Source organism: Lonchura striata, chromosome 1 (genome assembly GCF_050655825.1).
Source record: "Lonchura striata isolate lonStrDom1 chromosome 1, ASM5065582v1, whole genome shotgun sequence".
Taxonomy (NCBI): domain Eukaryota; kingdom Metazoa; phylum Chordata; class Aves; order Passeriformes; family Estrildidae; genus Lonchura; species Lonchura striata.
Window position 1 is genome coordinate 116,251,498 of NC_140703.1, and position 20,766 is coordinate 116,272,263.

A 20,766-nucleotide genomic window follows, 5' to 3' on the forward strand; every position below is an offset into this window, starting at 1 on the left:
TCCAAAAATGTCTGAGGGACATTTTGCGTTCCAACACCTGAGCTCAGCCCAAAGCTTCTCCTGTGCAGGTGAACAATCCCAGCTGTGCCAGCCTTTCCTGCCAGCAGAGCTGCTCCATCCCTCTGCTCATCCTGGAGCCTCCTCTGGGCTGCCTCAGTTTCTCATTGTCAGGACAGTGAACGATGCATTAATCACCTCCTCTGTCAGTGACAGTCACAAACACCCCCATGGACACACAACCAACCTGTCCACGTTCCCAAGGGGATTTATTAAGTGAAAGCCTTCATACCTGACTGAATTTTGAGGAATGCTCCCTGAAATGGTGGCCTTGAATTGTGTGTCCAGCCATGGGGGCATCCCCTGATTAGCTGGGCTTTTGTCCCTGTGCTGCCATCAGAGAGAATCACAGGAGGTTACATTAATATTCCTGGTGAGACCAGAGCAAACCCTTTGCTCTGTGATTAATAATGTGTTGAGACACAGTTCCAAATTATTTCAAGTTTTCAATGGCTATGAGAACATTTACAAGACTGATGGCTGGGCCTTACACTGCCAAGAGGCTGAAAGAGCTGTCATTTATTACAGGGGTTTCTTGTAGCCAAATTGTGTAACACTACCCTGCTAAGCTGCAGGAAAAGAATTATGAGCTTTGCCACAGCATCTTCCCAAATTAGAAATGGAGCGAAGCTTTCAGCACTACAAACGTTTTTGTGAGTGGGGAGAGGGAGGAAGTGAGGAAATGCCATTAGACTTCACCAAAAATACAAAACCCCAAACATTTCTGGGCTGTGGTGGTGAAACAGAGATTCACTCACTGGGTTGGCTGATTTAATCCTGTTGTACCACAATATTTGGTGGTGATTTTTTGCTCAGTTTCACCATGTGCTTATAATCATGGAATCACAGAATGGTTTGGCTTGGAAGGGGCCTTTAAAATCATTTTGTTCCAGCCTCTTCCATGGGCAGGGACACCTTCACCTATCCCAGGTTGTTCAGAGCTCCATCCAACCTGGCCTTGGACACTTCCAGGGATCCACATAACCTGACCTATTCATGATTTCCAAAATATTTTCTTGTAACAACTTCTTAACCCTCCCAGTGCAGCTCTGAAGTCTATTAATTGTCTTCTCCCTGCTGCCAGTTAAATTATCTTCTCCTCCCTTCTTATGACACAAGGAATTTTCCTTTGATGATAATCAACAGATCTCATTAAGTATTTGAAGGGAATGAGGATTTCCAAGGATTTGCTAATTTTGAGCCCAGGGGAAGCTGCCCTTGGTGTCCCCATGTGTGTGCACATGCCACAGCCCCGTGTCCCCCCAGCTCCCCCAGGCAAAGGCTCCATTATTCTGGGAGCAGGGAATTTTCAATCATGATTAAAAGAAGGAAAGAGCTCCACTGCACAGAGAACAGGAAAAGGCTGAGGAAGCACAATTTCTGCTCTAGAAAAAACACTTTGGTGTTCTGTGACTGTTTCATCTGATCCTCCTTCTGTTCCCAAAACAACCCATCCACTTTTGCCACCCATACCCTGCCCTGCTTAAAGCAGGGGAGAGAAAAGGTCTTGGGAAGGATGCTGAGATCTGCTGAGACCCCAGTTCTGAGACACAACTTGTGTTGAAATAGCAAGACCTGAAAAAAAAAAAATGTTTCAAAACTGTAGTTCTCCATGAAATCCAAATGAGTGCTCCAGGCCAAAGAATCCTCCTGGTTCCACCAAAGGCAAATAAAAACCCAGCTGGCCAAAATTCCACCTGACCATCAGGATGGTCAAATTTCACCACAACCTTTCTTTGCTGCACACCTTCCACGAGGGCTCAGGGCAAGTTTGCTGTTCCCTTTCTCAACTTCCCCACTGGAAAAGAAAAATAATAACAAATCCCTACCTCAGAGACCTCCAGGTAAAAGGCCATGGGAAATAAGAGCCAAACATTGCTGGTCCTGTTCTTTCTGAGCTTCAATAATTCATTCCCTGCTGGGCTGCTGGATCCTCAAACTTACAGGCAAAGTATTTTCTTTACAATGAAGTACTTTCACTTCACAAAGTGCTTGCATTGCTGTGTTTCCACTGACCTGCACTTCCAGCAGAACTGGAATAAAATGTAATTGGAAAATTGACAGGAAACACAAGAAACAAACGATCTGGGTTGTACTGAGTGAGTTGCAGTTAATGCTCTGTGGAAGCAGGGCTCAGCATGTCCCATGTGGAATGCCAGGATTTAGGTGGGGATGGGGTTGTGGGAAATATTTCCAATTAATTTCCAGTACTCACATTCCCGCTGGGAGTAAGCAATTGCTGGTCTGTCTCCCTTTTCCCTTTAGAAATGTGTGATTAAGGTGAAAAAAGAGTCTTCATTCTTTGAGACAGCTCTGAGAAGCTGAGCTCAGCTTAGCCAGGCAGGAGCTCAGCCTCGGTGGTTGATTGAGCACGTCCTCGCCGCAGGGCCCAGATGTTCAGCTGTGCTTTGAGGAGAAGCCAAGGTGGCCCTCTTGATCTGCCACCTGTCCCAGAGCACCTCCCAGTTTTAGGTAAAGGGCCTTGTGCACAATGTTTGCTCCTTTTGTCTCTCTGGTTAAAATAAACCCCTCTTCTTGGGGAGTATAAAGAAGGCAGTGGATGGGTGTTTGGTCTGGCAGCCAGGGAAAAATTTATCATGGTGGGAGGAGAGAAGGGCTCAGAGCTGGTTGGATTCAGCATCACCCCAATGTCTTCTGGAACATCTCCCTGACTCACATCCCTTTTATCACCTGCCTTGTGTCCATCCTGTCCCATGAGTCCTCCCAGACATTGTGATTGACACTACAGGAAGCACCAGAGGGAATAAACCCATCCCTGAGCTCCCCCAGTACCCAAACCTGATCCACTGCAAGCATGAAGGAGAGAATCATGGAATCCCAAATTGGTTTGGGTTGGAGGAACCTTGAAACTCATCCAGTGCCACCCCTGCCATGGCAGGGACACCTCCCACTGTCCCAGGCTGCTCCAGCCCCAGTGTCCAACCTGGCCTTGGGCACTGCCAGGGATCCAGGGGAGCCAGCTGCTCTGGGAATTCCATCCCAGCCCCTCCTCACCCTCCCAGGGAAGGATTTCTCCCTGATACCCCATCTAACCCTACTCTCTGTCATTTTGAAGCCATTCTTCTTGTCCCATCTAAGGACTTGGGAAGTTTTCAAAGAGACGACACCAAATTTTATGTCTGTTTCCCCCCTCTGGAGGTTAAACAGAGCTCAGGAACCCAGCAGGAGCCAGGGGATGCTGCCCCATGAGCAGACATCTGTTAGGTTGCTTGGGATTTAGCAAGGATCCTATGGAGATGTAAAACTGTGGAGATCTCAGTCAGGTCTGCAGTGTGGAACAGCAAAATCCCCATTCACAGAATTCACAGAATTCACAGAATCCTAGAATGACCAGGTTGGAAGAGACCTTCAAGATCATCAACCCAGCCCCAGCACCTCAACCCAGCCCTGGCACCCAGTGCCACACCCAGGCTTGGTTAAACACACCCAGGGGTGGTGACTCCACCACCTCCCCGGGCAGCCACTCCAGAACTTTGTCACCATTTCTGTAAAAACTTTTCCCTGATGTCCAACCTGGATTTCCCTGGGTGCAGCTCGAGGCTGTGACTGGTTCTGTCAGCTCCTGGAGAAAGAGCCCAGCCCCAGCTGGGCACAGGCACCTTCCAGGAGCTGTGGGCAGTGACAAGGTCACTCCTGAGTCTCCTTTTCTCCAGGCTGGGCACCCCCAGCTCCCTCAGGGTTCCTCACAGGGTTTGTGCTCCCAGCCCCTCTCCAGCCTCGTTGGCTCCTCTGGATGCACTTGAGCATCTCAAGGTCCTTCCTTGGAAGATGCTGCTGGTTGGAGCTGCTGCTGACTGGGGCTAGAATCAGGAAATTTAAAAAAATCTCATTAAGCACTCATATGAAACGTTAGAAACAGATGGTTTTAGGCAGAAATGCCTGGGTTTAGTTTTTTCCCTGTTTACCTCTGAGCCTGAGAGCCTTGATTTTGGTGCGGCAGGACACCTGGGAGTGAGGGAGGTCCAGCTTTATCCAAATGCTCCTTGTGCAGTGCCTGGATCAAGGAAGGCTTCCAAAGCAGCAATGCTCTGGCAGCAGCAATCAAAGCTGCAGGAGAGAGGCTGTGGCACCGTGTTTGTCATGCAGCAGAGGCTCATTGGTTTGGTTTGGGGCTGCAGCTGTGCCATGGCTGCCCCAAAACCATGTGGGAATCAGAGGAAATCAGGGAAAGCACCATCCTGGAGCTCAGAGAGAGCTCAGCAAGGTACTCCCTTCAAATAATCCATCCCTGCCACAACCACAGGACATCCTCCCTGCAAAAGTAACTTCTGTAATAATCCCTCGACAATATTTTCCAAGCATTGCTGCTTTTTTTTTTTTTTTTTTTTTCCTTAGACACACTCTCACTCCCAAGGCATCTCTGCTGGGAGAAGAGTGCCACCTCATGACTGATGCTGAGGATGGAACGAAGCAGGGAAGCTGGGATTGTGCAGAATCCTGGGCTCCCAGCAGCTTTTCATCCAGCGCCACAACACCCTGAGACCATCACCCCCCTCCAAAACTCCTGGTAGTGTGCTTTGCTGAACACAAAACCCAGGGCTGAGCACCAATTCATTCATTACTTGGGAGAGCTGATGTTATGGAGGCTTTTATACAAAGTTTTTCCTGCTTTGAAAACCCCCTCATTTAATTCCAGACTTTTTTGCATCATGCTAAGCACCTCTCCTCTGGGAATTCTGCAATTTGGATGTGAGCAGCCTCACCTTTCTTCCCTTTCCCACACACTCTTCTCAAGTTCTTTATTTTTTCCTTACTAAAATCAACAATTTCTTCCTCAAATTTTTAATTATCTGAGATAATTATTGTTAAATTAAGGAAAATTAAAAAGTCCTAATGACTCTTTGTTGCTTCCACAAGTGAAGTGCAGGTGTCAAAGAAACTTAGAATTTCTCTGCTCCATCACCAGCTTGGACTGTTTGAGGAAAATCTGACACATTGTGCAATAGGTTGATTTGTCTGCACTCTTCCAAAAACAATTAGTTTAAATATTATCAATTTAAATATGAAGAAATAGGGAAAAAAATAGCTTTTTGCTGTTTTTTGGTCCCCTGTGCCCCTACTTTCAATGAATTCAGGCATTGAGGAAAGTGCCAGACCGGAAAGCCCAGAGCTTGAAGTGTGTTGTTCCTATATTTTTTTCCATAATAGAAATATCAGAAGAGTAGAACAACCTTTCCTAAAATCCCAACCCTATTGCTGCTCTTCTCCTTTATTGGACCCATTGCTAAATGAGGGCAGTAATTAAAGATCCCAATCAGCTTCTTCCCCAGCACCTCCAATACAACCACAATTAATGAAAACCAAGTGAATATTAATTTTCCCAAAATGGTCATTGATTTACCAGCAGGTGTATTAATAGCCTCTACTATTGGGCAGGAAGCCAAGCAGATAAATATGGATATAAAATCTGACATAACTCAAATATTAAATAGCATTTCAGAAGTGAAAGATTTTTGCATTTCATTCCCCCAGGCAGCCACTTTCTGCTCCCTCCTGCATCTCAAAAATATGCTGCTCATGTTGTCATATAGCCAAATATTATTAACCTGAAAGCATCAACTTAATAAGTCTTATCCCATGAACAGATTAAAAAAAAACCCAACTCAGAATAAAAATCAAAACCCACTTGCCACTCAGTGGGAGGATTTTACAGCGCAGATGATTTTCTGTGCAGAACTGCAAGAAGGCCTGCAAAAGTTCATCAAAAATCAGAACTGCAGGGAGCCTGGCATTGGCTGAGTCTTTTGTTGTGATCGAGGTATCAATAAACACTCATTTAAATTTTAATTAAAGACCGCTGTTGTGTCAGATGAACTCGGAGCTTAACGTGTTTCATGGTTTCCCTTAAAGAGATTTTTATAAAGGGCTTGATCAATCACATTAAATAATGACATGGACAAATGTTAGGTTGCTTAAATTCTCTCCCACTAAATTAAAGGGGATCAGATCCACTACCCAAGCCCATCACTTAAAATAGCAACAAACGCAGCCCAGATATTCCTCCTCCTCCAAGAGCCTGGGATTTGGAGCTTTCTTCTGCAAGCCATGGAGCTCCTCTCCCCCAGCCCTCTTGCTACTCTTTCAGGTGAAGCAGAAGACAAAAATACCATCTCTGAACACGGGATATCTTTAGAAAAGCTGAATTCTTGAAGTTTTCTCTCCTAAAATCAAGTTCCACCCACCCACGTGTGGCTTGTCCCAGCCCACCTGAAAAGATGCAGCGTTACGAAACCACCCGGGCGACCCCAATGAGCTGGGCTGCTGCTTCCCAAAAATTCCAGTGATTTTGGAACCTTTGCTTGTGCTGCATTTCCAAGCATCACTTCTCACCAGCATCTGCCTGGCAGGAACAAGTGCTTTACCCTGAGCTCTCTTTCATCTCCCCCTCTGCTCTCACAGCAGCCAGGCTGCAGCCACAAACCTCAAAACAACCCCCAGAATGTTTGGTGGGTGATTCACAGATTTTGCTGTCAAAAAAGCTCCCAATTTCGCCTTATTTCCTGGATTTTACAGCATGCCAAGCTGCGTGTTCACACTGTTTTGTCTTTAATTTCAAACATTTCCACAGGAAAATGTGACATTTTTATAAAAAGCTCCAAGTCGGGAAAGTTCAGCACAGAGCAAACCTTGGATGTTCAGCATTTTAAGGAGAGGAACAAAAGCCATCCAAACATGCAGACTGGAATTAGGTGTGGAAGAAGTGGTGGAATAGATCACATTTCTATTTTAATGAAATGTTTATCCCCCAGCCGTGACAGCACAAGTGCACAGCAGGTACAAAGTGGCACAGAAAATGCTTCTTTTGCAGAAAACACCAGTCCAAGGAAAGGGGGTTTTTCTCCCAGCCATCCCTTGGCATTAATTCCCATGAGTAGGAATGGAGCAGTGCCTTGTTTGGTGTCAGTCCCATTGCACTGGGGGCTGAGCTCCTGCTCCCCAGCAGAGGTGCAGATGTTGAGGGTTGTGTTTATTTTTCCACTAAAGATTGAGTCTCCATGCACGTTCCTTGAATGACGCCCTCTTGGAAGAGCTCCTGCACAAAAAATGTTCAATCCTTTTTTAAGGCCAAATGAATCTCAGAATCCCAGAAGTTTTGGGTGGGAAGGGACCTTGAAACTCATCCAGTGCCACCCCTGCCATGGCAGGGACACCTCCCACTGTGCCAGGCTGCTCCAGCCCCAGTGTCCAACCTGGCCTTGGGCACTGCCAGGGATCCAGGGGCAGCCCCAGCTGCTCTGGGAATTCCATCCCAGGGCCTCCCCACCCTGCCAGGGAGAAAATTTTTCCTAATTATCTGATCTGAACCTGTAATTTCTCAGTTTGAAGCCATTCCCTGTGTGCTGTCCCTCCATCCCTGGAAATTGTCTCTCTCCAGCTTTCCTGGGGCTCCTCCAGGCCCTGCCAGGCCACCCTGAGCTCAGCCCAAAGCTTCTCCTGTGCAGGTGAACAATCCCAGCTGTGCCAGCCTTTCCTGCCAGCAGAGCTGCTCCATCCCTCTGCTCATCCTGGAGCCTCCTCTGGGCTCTCTGCAGCAGCTCCAGCTCCTGCTGGGCTGGGACAGGGCTGGGGCAGCTCTGCAGGTGGGATCTCACCTGGGGGGCTCAGGGACACAATCCCCATCCCTTTCCTGCTGCCCACCTGCTTTGGATGCAGCCCAGGTCACATTTGCCTTTCTGGGATGCAAATGCACTTTTTTGGGTTGGGCATTTTCTATTCTTCACTTCCTGCCTGTATTTTATATGTTCCCAATCCCCATCTTCTGCCTCCCCAGCAAGAAGTGGAGAGAGAGGAACCTGCTTCTGATCCATCCAGGATCCTCTTACCTCCATGTAGATCCACCAGTGATCTTCTCAGCTCCATCCACATCCACCCAGGATCCTCTCAGCTCCATCCAGATCCATCCAGGATCCTCTCAGCTCCATGCAGATCCATCAAGGATCTTCTCAGCTCCACCCACATCCACACAGGATCTTCTCAGCTCCATCCACATCCACCCAGGATCCTCTCAGCTCCACACAGATCCACCCAGGGTACTCTCAGCTCCATCCAGAACCATCTAGGATCCTCTCAGCTCCATCCAGATCCACCCAGGGTCTTCTCAGCCCCTCACTCTGGTGGCTCAGCTCCTCCTGCTCAGTGAAAACCCCACAGGAGCATTCTCCAGGGAGGCAGCAGCTGGAATCAGAGCCTTGCTGCCTCTCCCTGGATATTTTCATGGAATTGTGGAACAGGATGCCTGTGAAGCATGGCAGGGGAGAACATCCCACCTGCAGGATTGGGGAGAAAGCCCTTGGGTTAGTAGCAGTGTGTTTTTAGAAGGTCAGGACAGCTCTTTGCCTCACTCAGCGCTTTGGAAAACGGAGCTGCAGCTTCTTCTAATCAAAATTCCCATCTGAATTTTAACCAATTTAAACCAAATTCAGATTTAACCAAAACCAGATTTTAACCAAAATCATCCCCGTGGTGGGCACCCAGTAGGAAAAACAAAGCTCTTGTGTGGTGCTGATCTGAAATCCGGGGAAGCTCTGGATCCATAAATGTATCCCAAGAGCCAAACATGGAGCAGGGCACAAAATCCTGGCATTTCGTGTTCCATCTCCTCCAACCTGAGTTCCCAGTTTGCAAGGGCCAGTTCTGGAACCAGCTCTCCTCTCTCTGGTCAAACATCATTGGATTTAGTAAGTTTCCCAGATTTAGGTGACAGAAAAATGTAATCATCACCCATCGGGAAAAGATCAGCTGAAAAACAACAAAATTCAGACACATCAGGATTTGCTGGGCTCAGCCTGAATATGAGGCTAAAACGAGTTTAAATATTGGCTGAATTGTAAATTTATGGTAAAATTGCAATCTTTTGGTAAAATTACCATCTCTTTACAAGCAGTTTATTGAGAATATGTTGGTACAGTGTGCTAAAAGTAGCAGCACATTTGAGGCTGCATCAAATTCTCCTGCCTCAGCAGGTACCACTTGTCAGAAAGCAAGAAATTAGACACAAATTACCCAGCATTTAATTCCTGATAGGAGAAACAGTAACCAAGTAAATCAAGCATTTCTAATTCAGCATTTTTCCACTGGAAAATATAATTTCACTGGCATTGAAATCTCCTGCTGGGGGGAAAAAAAGTGCATTTTAACAATTTGCAAAGGACTAAAGCATGCCCATTTTTTTCTTATTTAGGTGTTGCATTACACAATAGATCACATTTGAAGAAGTCAGAATGAAACCAGAATGCATTGACCCATTCAAGTTAGATTTTGTTTAGAATTTAATATAAACTTCATTTTTTTTTAATGCCTGTTATTTGTTTTAGCAAGAAATAGAATTCAGAGCCACAGAAAGTTCAACTGACTTGAAATTATGGCTTCAATTTCCTTTGCATATTCATCTCTGTGCAAATGGGAGCTGATAATCTGCGTGTTCTCCTGCAGAGCTGTGATTTTCTTACGGGTGGGGTGGTCAGAGCAGCTGCTCCAGCCCACTCATTCCATGGCAATTTGGATTTTCTGGATTGAGCTGGTCCCTGCTCCCTCCTCAGCTACCACAGAGACCCCCGAGCAGCACTCACAGATGGTGTCAGCAAAGAAAACCTCAAATATAGTGATCTTCTCCTGAGGAAGAGAGGTGAAAATAGAAATATCAAATTACACGTATCGTTTACAGGAAATAAACCCACACCACTTTTAACATTATAAAAGGAAGAAGAAAACAAACAAAACCCAGCAAAAGTTAACTCCTTATATTCTAATAAGAATAGAAAGCATCTGTCCTCACTCCCTTCCTCTCCCACTCAATTCACAGCCCCACAACACAAGGGTTTCACACCAGACATGCTGAAGTAAAGATATTTTAAATATTTTAAAGGCTCTCAGGCACCTGTGCAGTTTTGACTTCTTTCAGGACCTTTTGACATTTCTCAGGGTGAGATAAACAACCAATTTCCAGGTGTGCTCTGAACCAAGTTATCAGAACCCCTGGGAATTCCCCTTTGCTACCTCTGAATGAGATATATATAAAATATATATTTGTGGGGTGTTTACTCAAATAAACTGAAACTGCCACAGCTTTATTTTCAGCTGTACCTAAATTGTATGATTTTATGCTTCCAGCTTTAAAATACTGCAGAGAATTCAGGGTCCAACACAACGTTTGTCTTCCTTCTTTTTAGCTTGATTAAAAAGGACCAATTAACTCCCATGGAATGTTTCTGACACCGACTTGGTGGCACTTTGGAAATTTTATTCCAAATTTCTGTCTTTTTTTTTTTTTTTTTTCCCTTGAGGCAATCATTTTCATACCGGGGAGAGCTGTTTAGTACAAATTTGACAGAAAAAAAAAAAAATTCTAGAGAAGGAAGAAGGAAGAGAATCTACTGCCAGCACATCTCCTGCTTTTCCATCTCAGCGTGTTCCTGGTGGCACAGCAGTGAAACAGAGCCAGCAAGGCTGGGGAATTTGCCAAAGCCCACACAAGGTCTGCAGGAGGAGAGAGGGATCAAGCAGGGGGTCTTGACTCCAAGATTTTGGTTTGTTTTTAATAGCCCACGCTGTTTCTTCTCCTCCTGAACACCCAAAAATAGCCAAGTGACAAATCCTTCACCAAATGTATGGGAGTGCAGAAGGTCAGTGGGGCCCTGCCTCGCTGGTGGGTCCTGGGTAGAATCCTGGAAGTCCACCTGGGGTTCCTGGAGCTACAGGAAAGGTGCAGGTTCATCCAATTCCCTCGATATTGGTGTCATTGGAGAGGGGATTCTCTGTAGAGGGACTCTGGACACCAACCAGGAGGGACAGGACACAGGGAATGGCTCCCACTGCCAGAGGACAGGGATGGATGGGAGATTGGGAATTGGGAATTGTTCCCTGGCAGGTTGGGAAGACCCTAGAATAGAATTCCCAGAGAAGCTGTGGCTGTCCCAGATCCAGGAGTGTCTCCAAACAGGGTTTGGAGCACCCAGATCTAAGAGAAGATCCCCCCCACCCACGGCAGAGGTTGGAACTGGAAGATCTTTGATGTCCCTTCCAACCCAAACCAATCTGGGATTCTTTGGTCACAGTGATGACACAGAATTATCCCATCTCCTCCCCCCTGCCCCAGACAAGGTGCAAAACTCAGCTCTAAGGCCACGGGTCAGGTCCTCTGCTGCTTCCTGAATGCCACAGCTCCATCACCAGCACATGGGGGCTGTAGGAATTTATCTCAAGGGGTTCCTCCATGTTTAGTTTTGGTTTTAAAAGGTTCTGTCTTTGTTTGAAAAGACAAGTGTCTGCTAAGGAAGGCAGGAGCCTCCTTTGAAATGGAAAATGTAAACTCCCTCCCTCTGAATTATTATAAATTTGAAATTAAGGGGATCTCAGGCAAAGATAAGGGAGCAGGAATAACAGTTCTTTACTAGGAAAAATAAAAATACAAATGCAATAGTACAAAAAAAAAAAATTAACAACAACAACAAAAAAACAATTGCCAGAGTCAGAGCAGCCCTGTCCCCTGTGTGTCAGGGAGGTGGCTCAGCCCCATCCCAGGGGGGCTCAGCCCTCCTGCAGTGCCAGCTGTGCTTCTGCTGGAGCAGGATCCTGCACAAGGGGGGAGTTTTCCTCTGGAGCTCCAGGGCTGGGGGAGATGGGCCTGGGCTCCTCTGGGAATGCAGGGGGAAGAAAGCTGATCCTCTGGGAATGCAGGGGGAAGGAAGCTGCTCCTCTGGGAATGCAGGGGGAAGAAAGCTGCTCCTCTGGGAATGCAGGGGAAGAAAGCTGCTCCTCTGGGAATGCAGGGGGAAGGAAGCTGCTCCTCTGGGAATGCAGTGGGGAGAAAGCTGCTCCTCTGGGAATGCAGTGGGGAAGAAAGCTGCTCCTCTGGGAATGCAGTGGGGAGAAAGCTGCTCCTCTGGGAATGCAGGGGGCAAAGGCTGCTGTGCTGTTCCCAGGTCAGATTGTATCCAGGTAGGAATGTTTGGCTCCTCCCCTGGGCAGAGCATCTCCCCATGGATGATGGAATTTTCTCAGCCATGCAGGGACACTCACTGGCCATGAACAGAAGATAATTAATAATTAATGTCCCATGAGCAAAGAGATCTCCTGGAGGGAGGATTGGTTGTGGGAGAAATAAAGAAAACCTGCCCAGTGAGCAGCAGAGAAGTGCCCCACCTCTGACAGAACACACCCACCCACACCTTTCAACCTGAGACAGGTTCTCATTATCCAAATGAACCTTTTGACTAAAGAGCTCAAAACCTCTGCAGGGATACCTCAGCAAAGGCTGCTGTGGATACAGAGAGAGTGAAAGGAATTCAACAGGAGCATCACAGGCACGTGGAAACCTCAGCTCCCAAATGGAAACCTCAGACCAAATTTTGTTCTCCTGCACATGAGTGAAACCCCACTCCACCCAAAAGTGGAGACACCCCTGTGCTCCGTGCACAATTTGCTGCTGAGTCTTACTCCAGGCTGAATTGTGAAGCAGAATTCCCACAAAATGATGGAAAACAGCCACTTGTGGGATACCCCAGATAATTTAGTGCACCAGGAATTCTGCCTGGCCCTGCCAAGTGCCAGCAGCAAATTGCTGAACCTCGAAATCGCTGTGACTCTCAGAGAGTGCAGCAGGGCTGGAAAATCACTGTATTGCAGCTCAAACATGGGTTTGATACCTGGGATCTGAAGCAAGCTTTTCCCCCTGATTATTTTAGAGCATTTTATTTTTGATGGCTCTTATCCCAAAGGGAGACACTGCATGGTACAAGTGACTGACATGACATTTTATTGTCTAAGCTACCATGAAATCTTCAGTTTCTTGTAGAAGAAAAGACCTTTTATGGTCCAATTTAAAAGCAAACCAATACATGTTTTAAAATAATAATAAATAATAATAGAACAACAAAAAGCCAAGGTAGCTTGGCTCCTAAAATTAAAAGTCTCCTTCACCCAATCCCCATAATTTAGTTTCACTGACTTGAAAAATCCAACCTTCCATTCTAGTACTGAAAGTGTTTCATCCAGCTGTGGAAAAGGAACGGGAATTAAATCATTGCTGAATGGGAGCCTAAATTAAAAATGGAGATCAACATTTTGGAGGAGGGTTTGTTTTTAATGAGCTATAACTTTCACATAGTCCAATTAATCTCCTTGATTTCTGCAGAAAATTGTCCCTCCTCTTTCCCACCAGGCAGAACAATTTTTCCTAACCAAAGCAGCAGGATCTCTGCGTACTTGCTTTCCTTGTAATGAAAATTCCAAATTTCCAACTCACTCCCAAGCTGAATTTCAGAAGTACAGGGATTAGGAACAGATGACTCTTGGGAATATCACCTTCCTTTGGGAAAACTCATCCAGGGCTCTTTGGTCAGGGAATGAGAGAAATATGAAATCATTTAGGTTGGAAAATAACTTTCAGATCATTGAGCCCAACCATCAAACAGCCCCCCACCATGTTCAGCACTGAACACTGTCCTCAGGTGCCACATCCACACAGTTTTTGGGTATTTCCAGGTGTGGTGATTCCAAACCTCCCTGGGCAGCCCCTGCCAGGGCCTGAGCACCCTTTCCATGGGGAAATTCCTGCTGCTGTCCCAGCTGAGCCTGTCCTGGCCCAGCCTGAGGCCGTTCCCTCTCCTCCTGTCCCTGTTCCTGGAGCAGAGCCCGACCCCCCGGCTGTCCCCTCCTGGCAGGAGCTGTGAGAGCCACAAGGTCCCCCTGAGCCTCCTTTGCTCCAGCTCAGCCCCTTCCCAGCTCCCTCAGGAACTCTCCATTCCCTTCCCAGCTCCCTCAGGAACTCTCCAGCCCCTTCCCAGCTCCCTCAGGAATTCTCCATTCCCTTCCCAGCTCCCTCAGGAATTCTTCAGCCCCTTCCCAGCTCCCTCAGCCCCTCCTGGGGCTCCAGTCTACCAAAAAATTTGCCAGTCAGCCAAAAATCATATTGAAGACACCCCAACATTTTAGAGATACAAGCAGAATAATAGACTGCACATACAGCTACTGCATATTCAGTATGAAATTGTCCCAGGCACTGGGCAGGGTGTGCTCACTGTGTGACCATGCAGAGGGTGACACAGGCACTCTGGTTCCTGGCTCCCCTTGTCCTGCCCCTTCCCAGCTCCCTCAGGGATTCTCCAGCCCCTTCCCAGCTCCCTCAGGAACTCTCCAGCCCCTTCCCAGCTCCTCAGGAACTCTCCAGCCCCTTCCCAGCTCCCTCAGGGATTCTCCAGCCCCTTCCCAGCTCCCTCAGGGATTCTCCAGCCCCTTCCCAGCTCCCTCAGGAACTCTCCATTCCCTTCCCAGCTCCTCAGGAACTCTCCAGCCCCTTCCCAGCTCCTTCAGGAACTCTCCAGCCCCTTCCCAGCTCCCTCAGGAACTCTCCAGCCCCTTCCCAGCTCCCTCAGGGATTCTCCAGCCCCTTCCCAGCTCCCTCAGGAACTCTCCATTCCCTTCCCAGCTCCCTCAGGAACTCTCCATTCCCTTCCCAGCTCCCTCAGGAACTCTCCATTCCCTTCCCAGCTCCCTCAGGAACTCTCCAGCCCCTTCCCAGCTCCCTCAGGAACTCTCCAGCCCCTTCCCAGCTCCGTTCCCTGCCCTGGACACGCTCCAGCCCCTCCAGGTCTCTCCTGCAGGACCAGAACTGGGCACAGCCCTGGAGGGGCCTCTCTGAGCCAGCCCAGAGGGACAATCCCTGCCCTGCTCCTGCTGGACACACAATTCCTCATCCAGCCCAGCTGCCAGCGGCCTCTTGCCCCCCTGGGCACCCCTGGGCTCGTGTCCAGCCCCTGGCACAGCACCCCCAGGGCCTTTTCCAGCTCTCCAGCCCCTGGCACAGCACCCCCAGGGCCTTTTCCAGCTCTCCAGCCCCTCTGCCAGCCTGGAGCTCCATGGAATTGTTATTTACAGTGCCCTGTGAGCTGCCACACTCCCCCTCTGTTATTTTGAGGGAAACCAAACATCCTTTAAAACTCAAAATCACATGGAAAATGTCACAAGAGCTGGTTTTGTCACAGGGCTTGGTTCTTCCCACCCTTCCCACCTCTGAAAGAGCAGGAAAATGAGAAGATCTTTGTATTTACAGGTGTGCATTTGCTTGAGAATGGAAATGCAAAATTGTCCTGGAAGTATGAAGAGACAAATGAAGGCTTCAATATTTGTGTCAGGCCTAAAGAAAGAGAGCTGAGGTGGTGTTCCTGCCTGGCTGCAGCAGGGAGGTCCAGAGCAGCAGCTTTCCCACTTTTTTCTCTGGAAATCCTCACTCCACAGGGTCCAAGGTGCTGCAGGAAGGGCAGGGAAACACTGGAGCAATGTCATAGTGTGGTGACAGCTGGTAAATGTCTTCCTAAAGGTGATACTACAAGTGAGAAGTGCAGAGAAACAGCAATTTTCAGCCATCAGAAGGAAGAAATGAGACCTTGGGAGAGAAGGCTTTAAAGAATGAGAATTACCTGGAACAGTAATCACATCCCTGAGAAATATTTGGGACATTAAACTCCCAGTGCTGTCTCTTCACAGGATCCTCCATGTGACTTTCCCTGATGCCACCAGTACAGAGAGACAAGGGGCATTTCTACAGTCTGCCATTTGTGCTCTCTATATTTATTGTTTTTAACTGTTTATTATTGCCTTCTAAATAACTGACGTGTGCCAAGCTTATCCAGGGCTTAAACAATTTTATTTACTAAATATTCCATATATACTCTTCAGCTTGGTAATACAATGGTAATAATGGGCAGTAATCAAAGCTGGCATCATTTTTGGCCTCTTAAATTCACTTCTCCTAATATTTTTGCCTGGGCCGTTGGGTTTGCCATATTTCCTGGGCAGCTGGGTTTTTCCTTTCCACTCCTGAGCATCCATATTTTATTGCAGTGCTTCCCTGAGCTGTGGGTCTGGGATGGAGCAGGTTCCAAATCACAGATCCCTGCCATTCCCAGGGATTTTTTCACCCAGAGGACACTCTGGGATGTGACCTGAGCTTGGATCAGCACCTGTCTTTGTGCCTCTGGACAAAGCACGGTCTTGTTTTGCCTTTTAGGGTGAGGTTCAGCAGATCTGTGAAAAGAAGGTAACAAACAAATTAACCCCAGTTATCCCAATTCCACACCAGACAATATCCCAACATCCTCCAGGAGTTGTATTGTAATTTATGCATTGCTCACCAGCCCAGCTCTCACAATGAGGGTAACTAAAAGGTGACTCCCACTTTTAGGGGAGTCAGGGGTGATGCCTTGGGAAGGCTGAGCTAGAGCAGAGAATAAAGCAGGGATTTATTAAAGGATCTCCTCCATGGATCCACCTTGGGCAGCACCAGAGCCCAGCCAGGGCTGCACCCAAATGACCCAAAATGGTCCCAAAATGCACGAGCGCTCCCGGGGCTCTCCCTGGGATCAGTTCTGCTCCATTGGCACCTTGGAGTTCATTGTCCCATTCCAGCTCCAGCCCAGGCAGTCCCACCCTGCTTGTTTTTCTCTCTCCAGCCCACGCTGTTTGTGCTCCTGGCCTGAGGTTTGGATCATTTGTCCTTGGTGCCCAGCTGGAGCAGGAATTGTTTTGTCTCTGCTCTGTGCACAGAGCTCAGCATCCCATCATGTGAAGCCCAGACCCACACACTAAAGCAGCACAGAACCTGAAACATAGAAAATCTCAAACCTGAGGATCAAGGGAGCCCTTGGATCATGGGATCAGGGTGGGCTCCAGCAGAGGGAAGCTTTGGTGACAATTCCTGTTCCCCTGGGCGCGTGCTGAGCGTGGCAGTGGGTTTGTGGCAGCCAGGGGACAGAGGATGACACAGTGCCCCACACCACCTGAGACCCGCAGCAGGTGAGTTGGTGAAACACTGGCAAAAGATCAGTGTTTAATAAAGAAATTATTATTAAAATGTTTGCTGTCAGTGTTTAATAAAGAAATAATTATTAAAATGTTCGCTGTCAGACTGAGCCCTTCTTATTCAGCACATGCACAGGAGGAAAGGGCGTCAGTTTATGCTCCCTAAAAGTGTTTTGTGAGCTCCACCTCGTGTGATGTCCAACCTCACTCTGTCCTTCTTACAGACAGAAAAAAAAAATCAATTAAAGACTTGGGGGAGCCGTGGGTCCTGATTACAGCACTTATTCCTTCTCTGTTGTTGCAGGGATGACCTGCCAGGCTCGCAGCTCCTACATCACCAGTGAGATCCTCTGGGGCTATCGCTTCACGCCCGTCCTCACGCTGGAGGACGGCTTTTACGAGGTTGACTACAACAGTTTTCACGAAACCTATGAGACCAACACCCCCGTTTACAGTGCCAAAGAGCTGGCAGAGATGGCCAGCCGAGCAGAACTGCCCCTGACCTGGTCTGTTTCCAGCAAGCTGGACCAACACGCCGAGCTGGAAACGGAGGAGGAGGAAAAGAACCAAGAAGACCAAAACGAAAGAAACGGAGACGTGGCCAACTTGGAGAATGAGTCCAAAGTGTAGAACCAGAGGAGAAATAAAGGCCACGCCACATCCTTTATCTCCTCCCTCTCTGCTCCCTGTTTCTTTCTGCGACACGCCTTTAATTTTTTTCTCTTCCTGCTATTGGTAACTCACGGAAAATAAACGCTTTAGATGAGAATTCCCAACTTCAACCCAAGAGATTCCCAGACTAAGCCAAGGCGTGGGTTCAAGCTGCAACACCCATCAGGGATGGTGGAATCTCCCCCTGGCAGTGACTGATGGCCCCTCTCCACTGCAGACCTCCAGGTTTATCCACATCAACAACACAAAAACCAGTCCCTGAACGCAAAGGAAATGTATTCAAGGGATTTTAAAAGAAAAACTAATTAATGCCCATCAAAGCAATGGGTCTTGACTGAGTGTTTATGTATTTCAGGACAGTTTCACAGACTGGGTGACAGTGGAATGGGCCTTGCAGCTTTAAGAGGAAGGTGAGCAGAGGGATCTGCAACCCCACACGACCCTGTACATATGCCTTATGTAACTATTTCTCTCTACATTTAGTAATAAACGCCGCATGTACAAAAGTACTGTAGTAAAGAACTTCTAAATAATGTACACAGCTGTGTAATTAATGTAGGTTTAGAAACAGAGCTCTAGAAATATTGGGATGCAAAAACTAACTACCCGTCGAGTAGGCATTTCTCTTCAAATGTTTGCAGTGTAAAATTGATTTTAATTTTAATCTTTTTTCCCCGTCCCCTCTATGACTCTTCTAGTGCATAACATTTTCTTCAGTGTACCAGACTGGCAGCTATTTAGAGTACCTCACTGTTGGCCAAACAGATCGTTTCACTCACTCTAAAAAGCCATAAGTCTGGGAGAGGGCAGGGTAGAGAATTGTACTCCTGACATACTGTGAAAATGTTTACAAATAAGGCAAAACCCTTCCTGGTTACTCTTTTGTGGGGGCAGTTTGACCGAAAAAATTGAGGCTGTGGCAAATTCATGGCTAACCAGAATTCCCTGTATGCTCTTCATATAACGAGCACGTGTCACGTGGAGGGGTTATCCTTTAATGTGCAATATCCAGGGAATCTGCTCCCACGGGATTTCCGTGGAGTAGTTTGCTACACACAAAAGAAACCCCACACACAAGCCATTGAAAAATGAATGTTGCACCTCAGCCAGGAGATTTTAGCTACTTCAGCTGGGAAAGAAACAGCTGGATTTCGCGTGGGGACGGAATCCATGAAATTTGCAATTTGCTGGTGCTGAGGCGCGGTGGGCACAACATCCCTGGGGGTGTCCTTCCACCAGGATTCCCAGGAGGACACAGGGATCCTGCCACCCACGCTCAGGGGAGCCATTCCTCTGTGAGTTTCTCCACCTTAGGGAGCTCCCTGGTTGTTGTAAATCCCTGGAAAACCCTGGACATTCCATCCACGGGGCAGAGAGAACTCGCATCACGTCCACGGCAGTGGGGGAGCTCAGCCCCACCAAGAACAGCAAAGGAGGAGAAGCTGCAGCCTTAATTTTGGGGTTTTTCTTCATGCCTGCCTACTCCAGGAAGAAAGACAACACTGAAGAGAATCCGAAGCTTTTTTTTTTTTTTTTTTTTTTTGTACAGAAAATTTATGTTTAAATAAAAGAGAAAAAAAAAATAAAAATAAACCTCAGGAGAAACTTGGTGGGCAGGTGGAAAATTTGCACTGTGATATAGCTTTGGCATTAAATTCACACCTCTTTTCCTTTTTTTTTTTTTTTAATTTTCTTTTTTTTGCTGGTACAATTGCCCCTTGCTAATTTTCAGAGAAAGCGGCTGATTTTGGGGGGGGCCTCCAAGTGAGGAGGGCACAGCAGGGCCTGGGGAAGGGAAAGGTCACACACCAGGGCAGATCAGGCTGGATGGGAAGAGAGTTTTTGGGTTTCAGCACTGACCATTCTCCCCTAAAAGGCTTTCCCAGGATGCAAGGAACGGTGCAGGATGAGGATTTGGGGTGGGACACTTCTGGGAGACAGCACATGGCCACAAGCTCATCCTCCTGCCCCAGCAGCAGCCCCGTGCTCCAGCCCATCCATCACCACCCCCAGGGTTCCCTAAATTCCAGGGTTTTTAGGGAAAAGTGGCTCCACAGCCCCTCTGGAAGCATTGGGGCCGCGGAGCCGCCCGCGTGCGTCCATCCCGCCGAAGGAGCGCGAGCCGAAAGCAAAGCTTCCCCTCCGAGGATAAACTGCTTTTGGCTCTCCGAATTCACTGGGCCTCTCTGGAAGTCACTGCTGCAGGTTGAGAAAATTCGTGTTGCAGCTCAGGGCCCTGATGAAAGCTTTTTTTTGTGTCCTTCAGCACGGAAAAAGAGACTTTCCGCCACTGGGGCATGCGCATGTGTAAGCTTTATTTTTGTGAATAGGGCACTTACAGCTTAAGGTGTGTGTGTTTTTTGTCTCTTCCTCTCTCTTCCCCCTCCTGTATTTTCTTGTCTTTGGTATCCATGTAGTACGGACTGTAAAGTTTATGAAATCTCATTTTTGTAACATAAGCTTTAAAAAAAAATATATAGAAGCCTCCAAAGCTTTCAACGGGGAAGCTTCACGTAAACTTTGTACTAGAATGTCCCTATCAAACACCTCTATTTTTCTACAATGATTGATTAAGCAGTTTAACAATGTATTTTGTGTCAATGATTTCAACTGGATTGGTACGAAGACAATTAAGAATTGAATGCTGTTAATTAACAATGGATTTTCAAGCCGTATATCCTGAGTGGTGTTTTCATTGACAGTAAATCATTTAACCCAGCAATTTTAGCTCCTAATCCTGAACAATATTGGAGGAAAGCTCAATTTCCTATGGGAATATTTGTGGCAAATGACATTTAAGGGATGTGAATAACCTAATGTAATTGGCTACAGAATTAATCCAGACCCATTACACCTCTATTTCATTCACTAATATATTTTGATGGCTTTTTCTTGGAATAGCCTGTGATTTCTGGGAGGAAAAGGATTTCTAGAGGTAAATGTGATCTCGTAGGAATCTTCTGGAGCTCTCAGTTCCTTCTTCACTGACCAGAAACATTGCTGAGTGGGAATGTGACTTTCAGCAAATTCTCCAAGCTTAGTTTTATCATTTTCCAACAAATAGCACGTTATGGGAATTAAAATAAATCACCAAAAGAATTCTGAGGTATCACCCAAGAATGCAGATGTCCTGGTAGGAGACTATAGCTGTTCTGATCTGCATCTTTGCCCTACAACACCAAAGCCATGGGAGCCATCCCAACAAATTCAGCAGCTGCC

At 47.2% G+C, this 20,766-nt stretch overlaps 1 protein-coding gene across 3 annotated transcripts in view; it reads left to right on the top strand.

Annotated features, from left to right (window-relative positions):
• Nucleotides 1-20,222, top strand: part of KCNJ6 (potassium inwardly rectifying channel subfamily J member 6) — a 165,376-nt gene extending 145,154 nt beyond the window's left edge. For 2 of the 3 annotated variants that reach the window (XM_021527465.4, XM_021527466.4), the window contains one exon: nucleotides 17,180-20,222. In XM_021527465.4, coding sequence (XP_021383140.3) covers nucleotides 17,180-17,505 — 326 coding nt within the window. In that variant the 3' untranslated portion in view covers nucleotides 17,506-20,222. The remainder of the gene's footprint in view (nucleotides 1-17,179) is intronic. The other variant, XM_085587041.1, reaches the window with a different exon arrangement.
• Nucleotides 20,223-20,766: the final 544 nt, after the last annotated feature.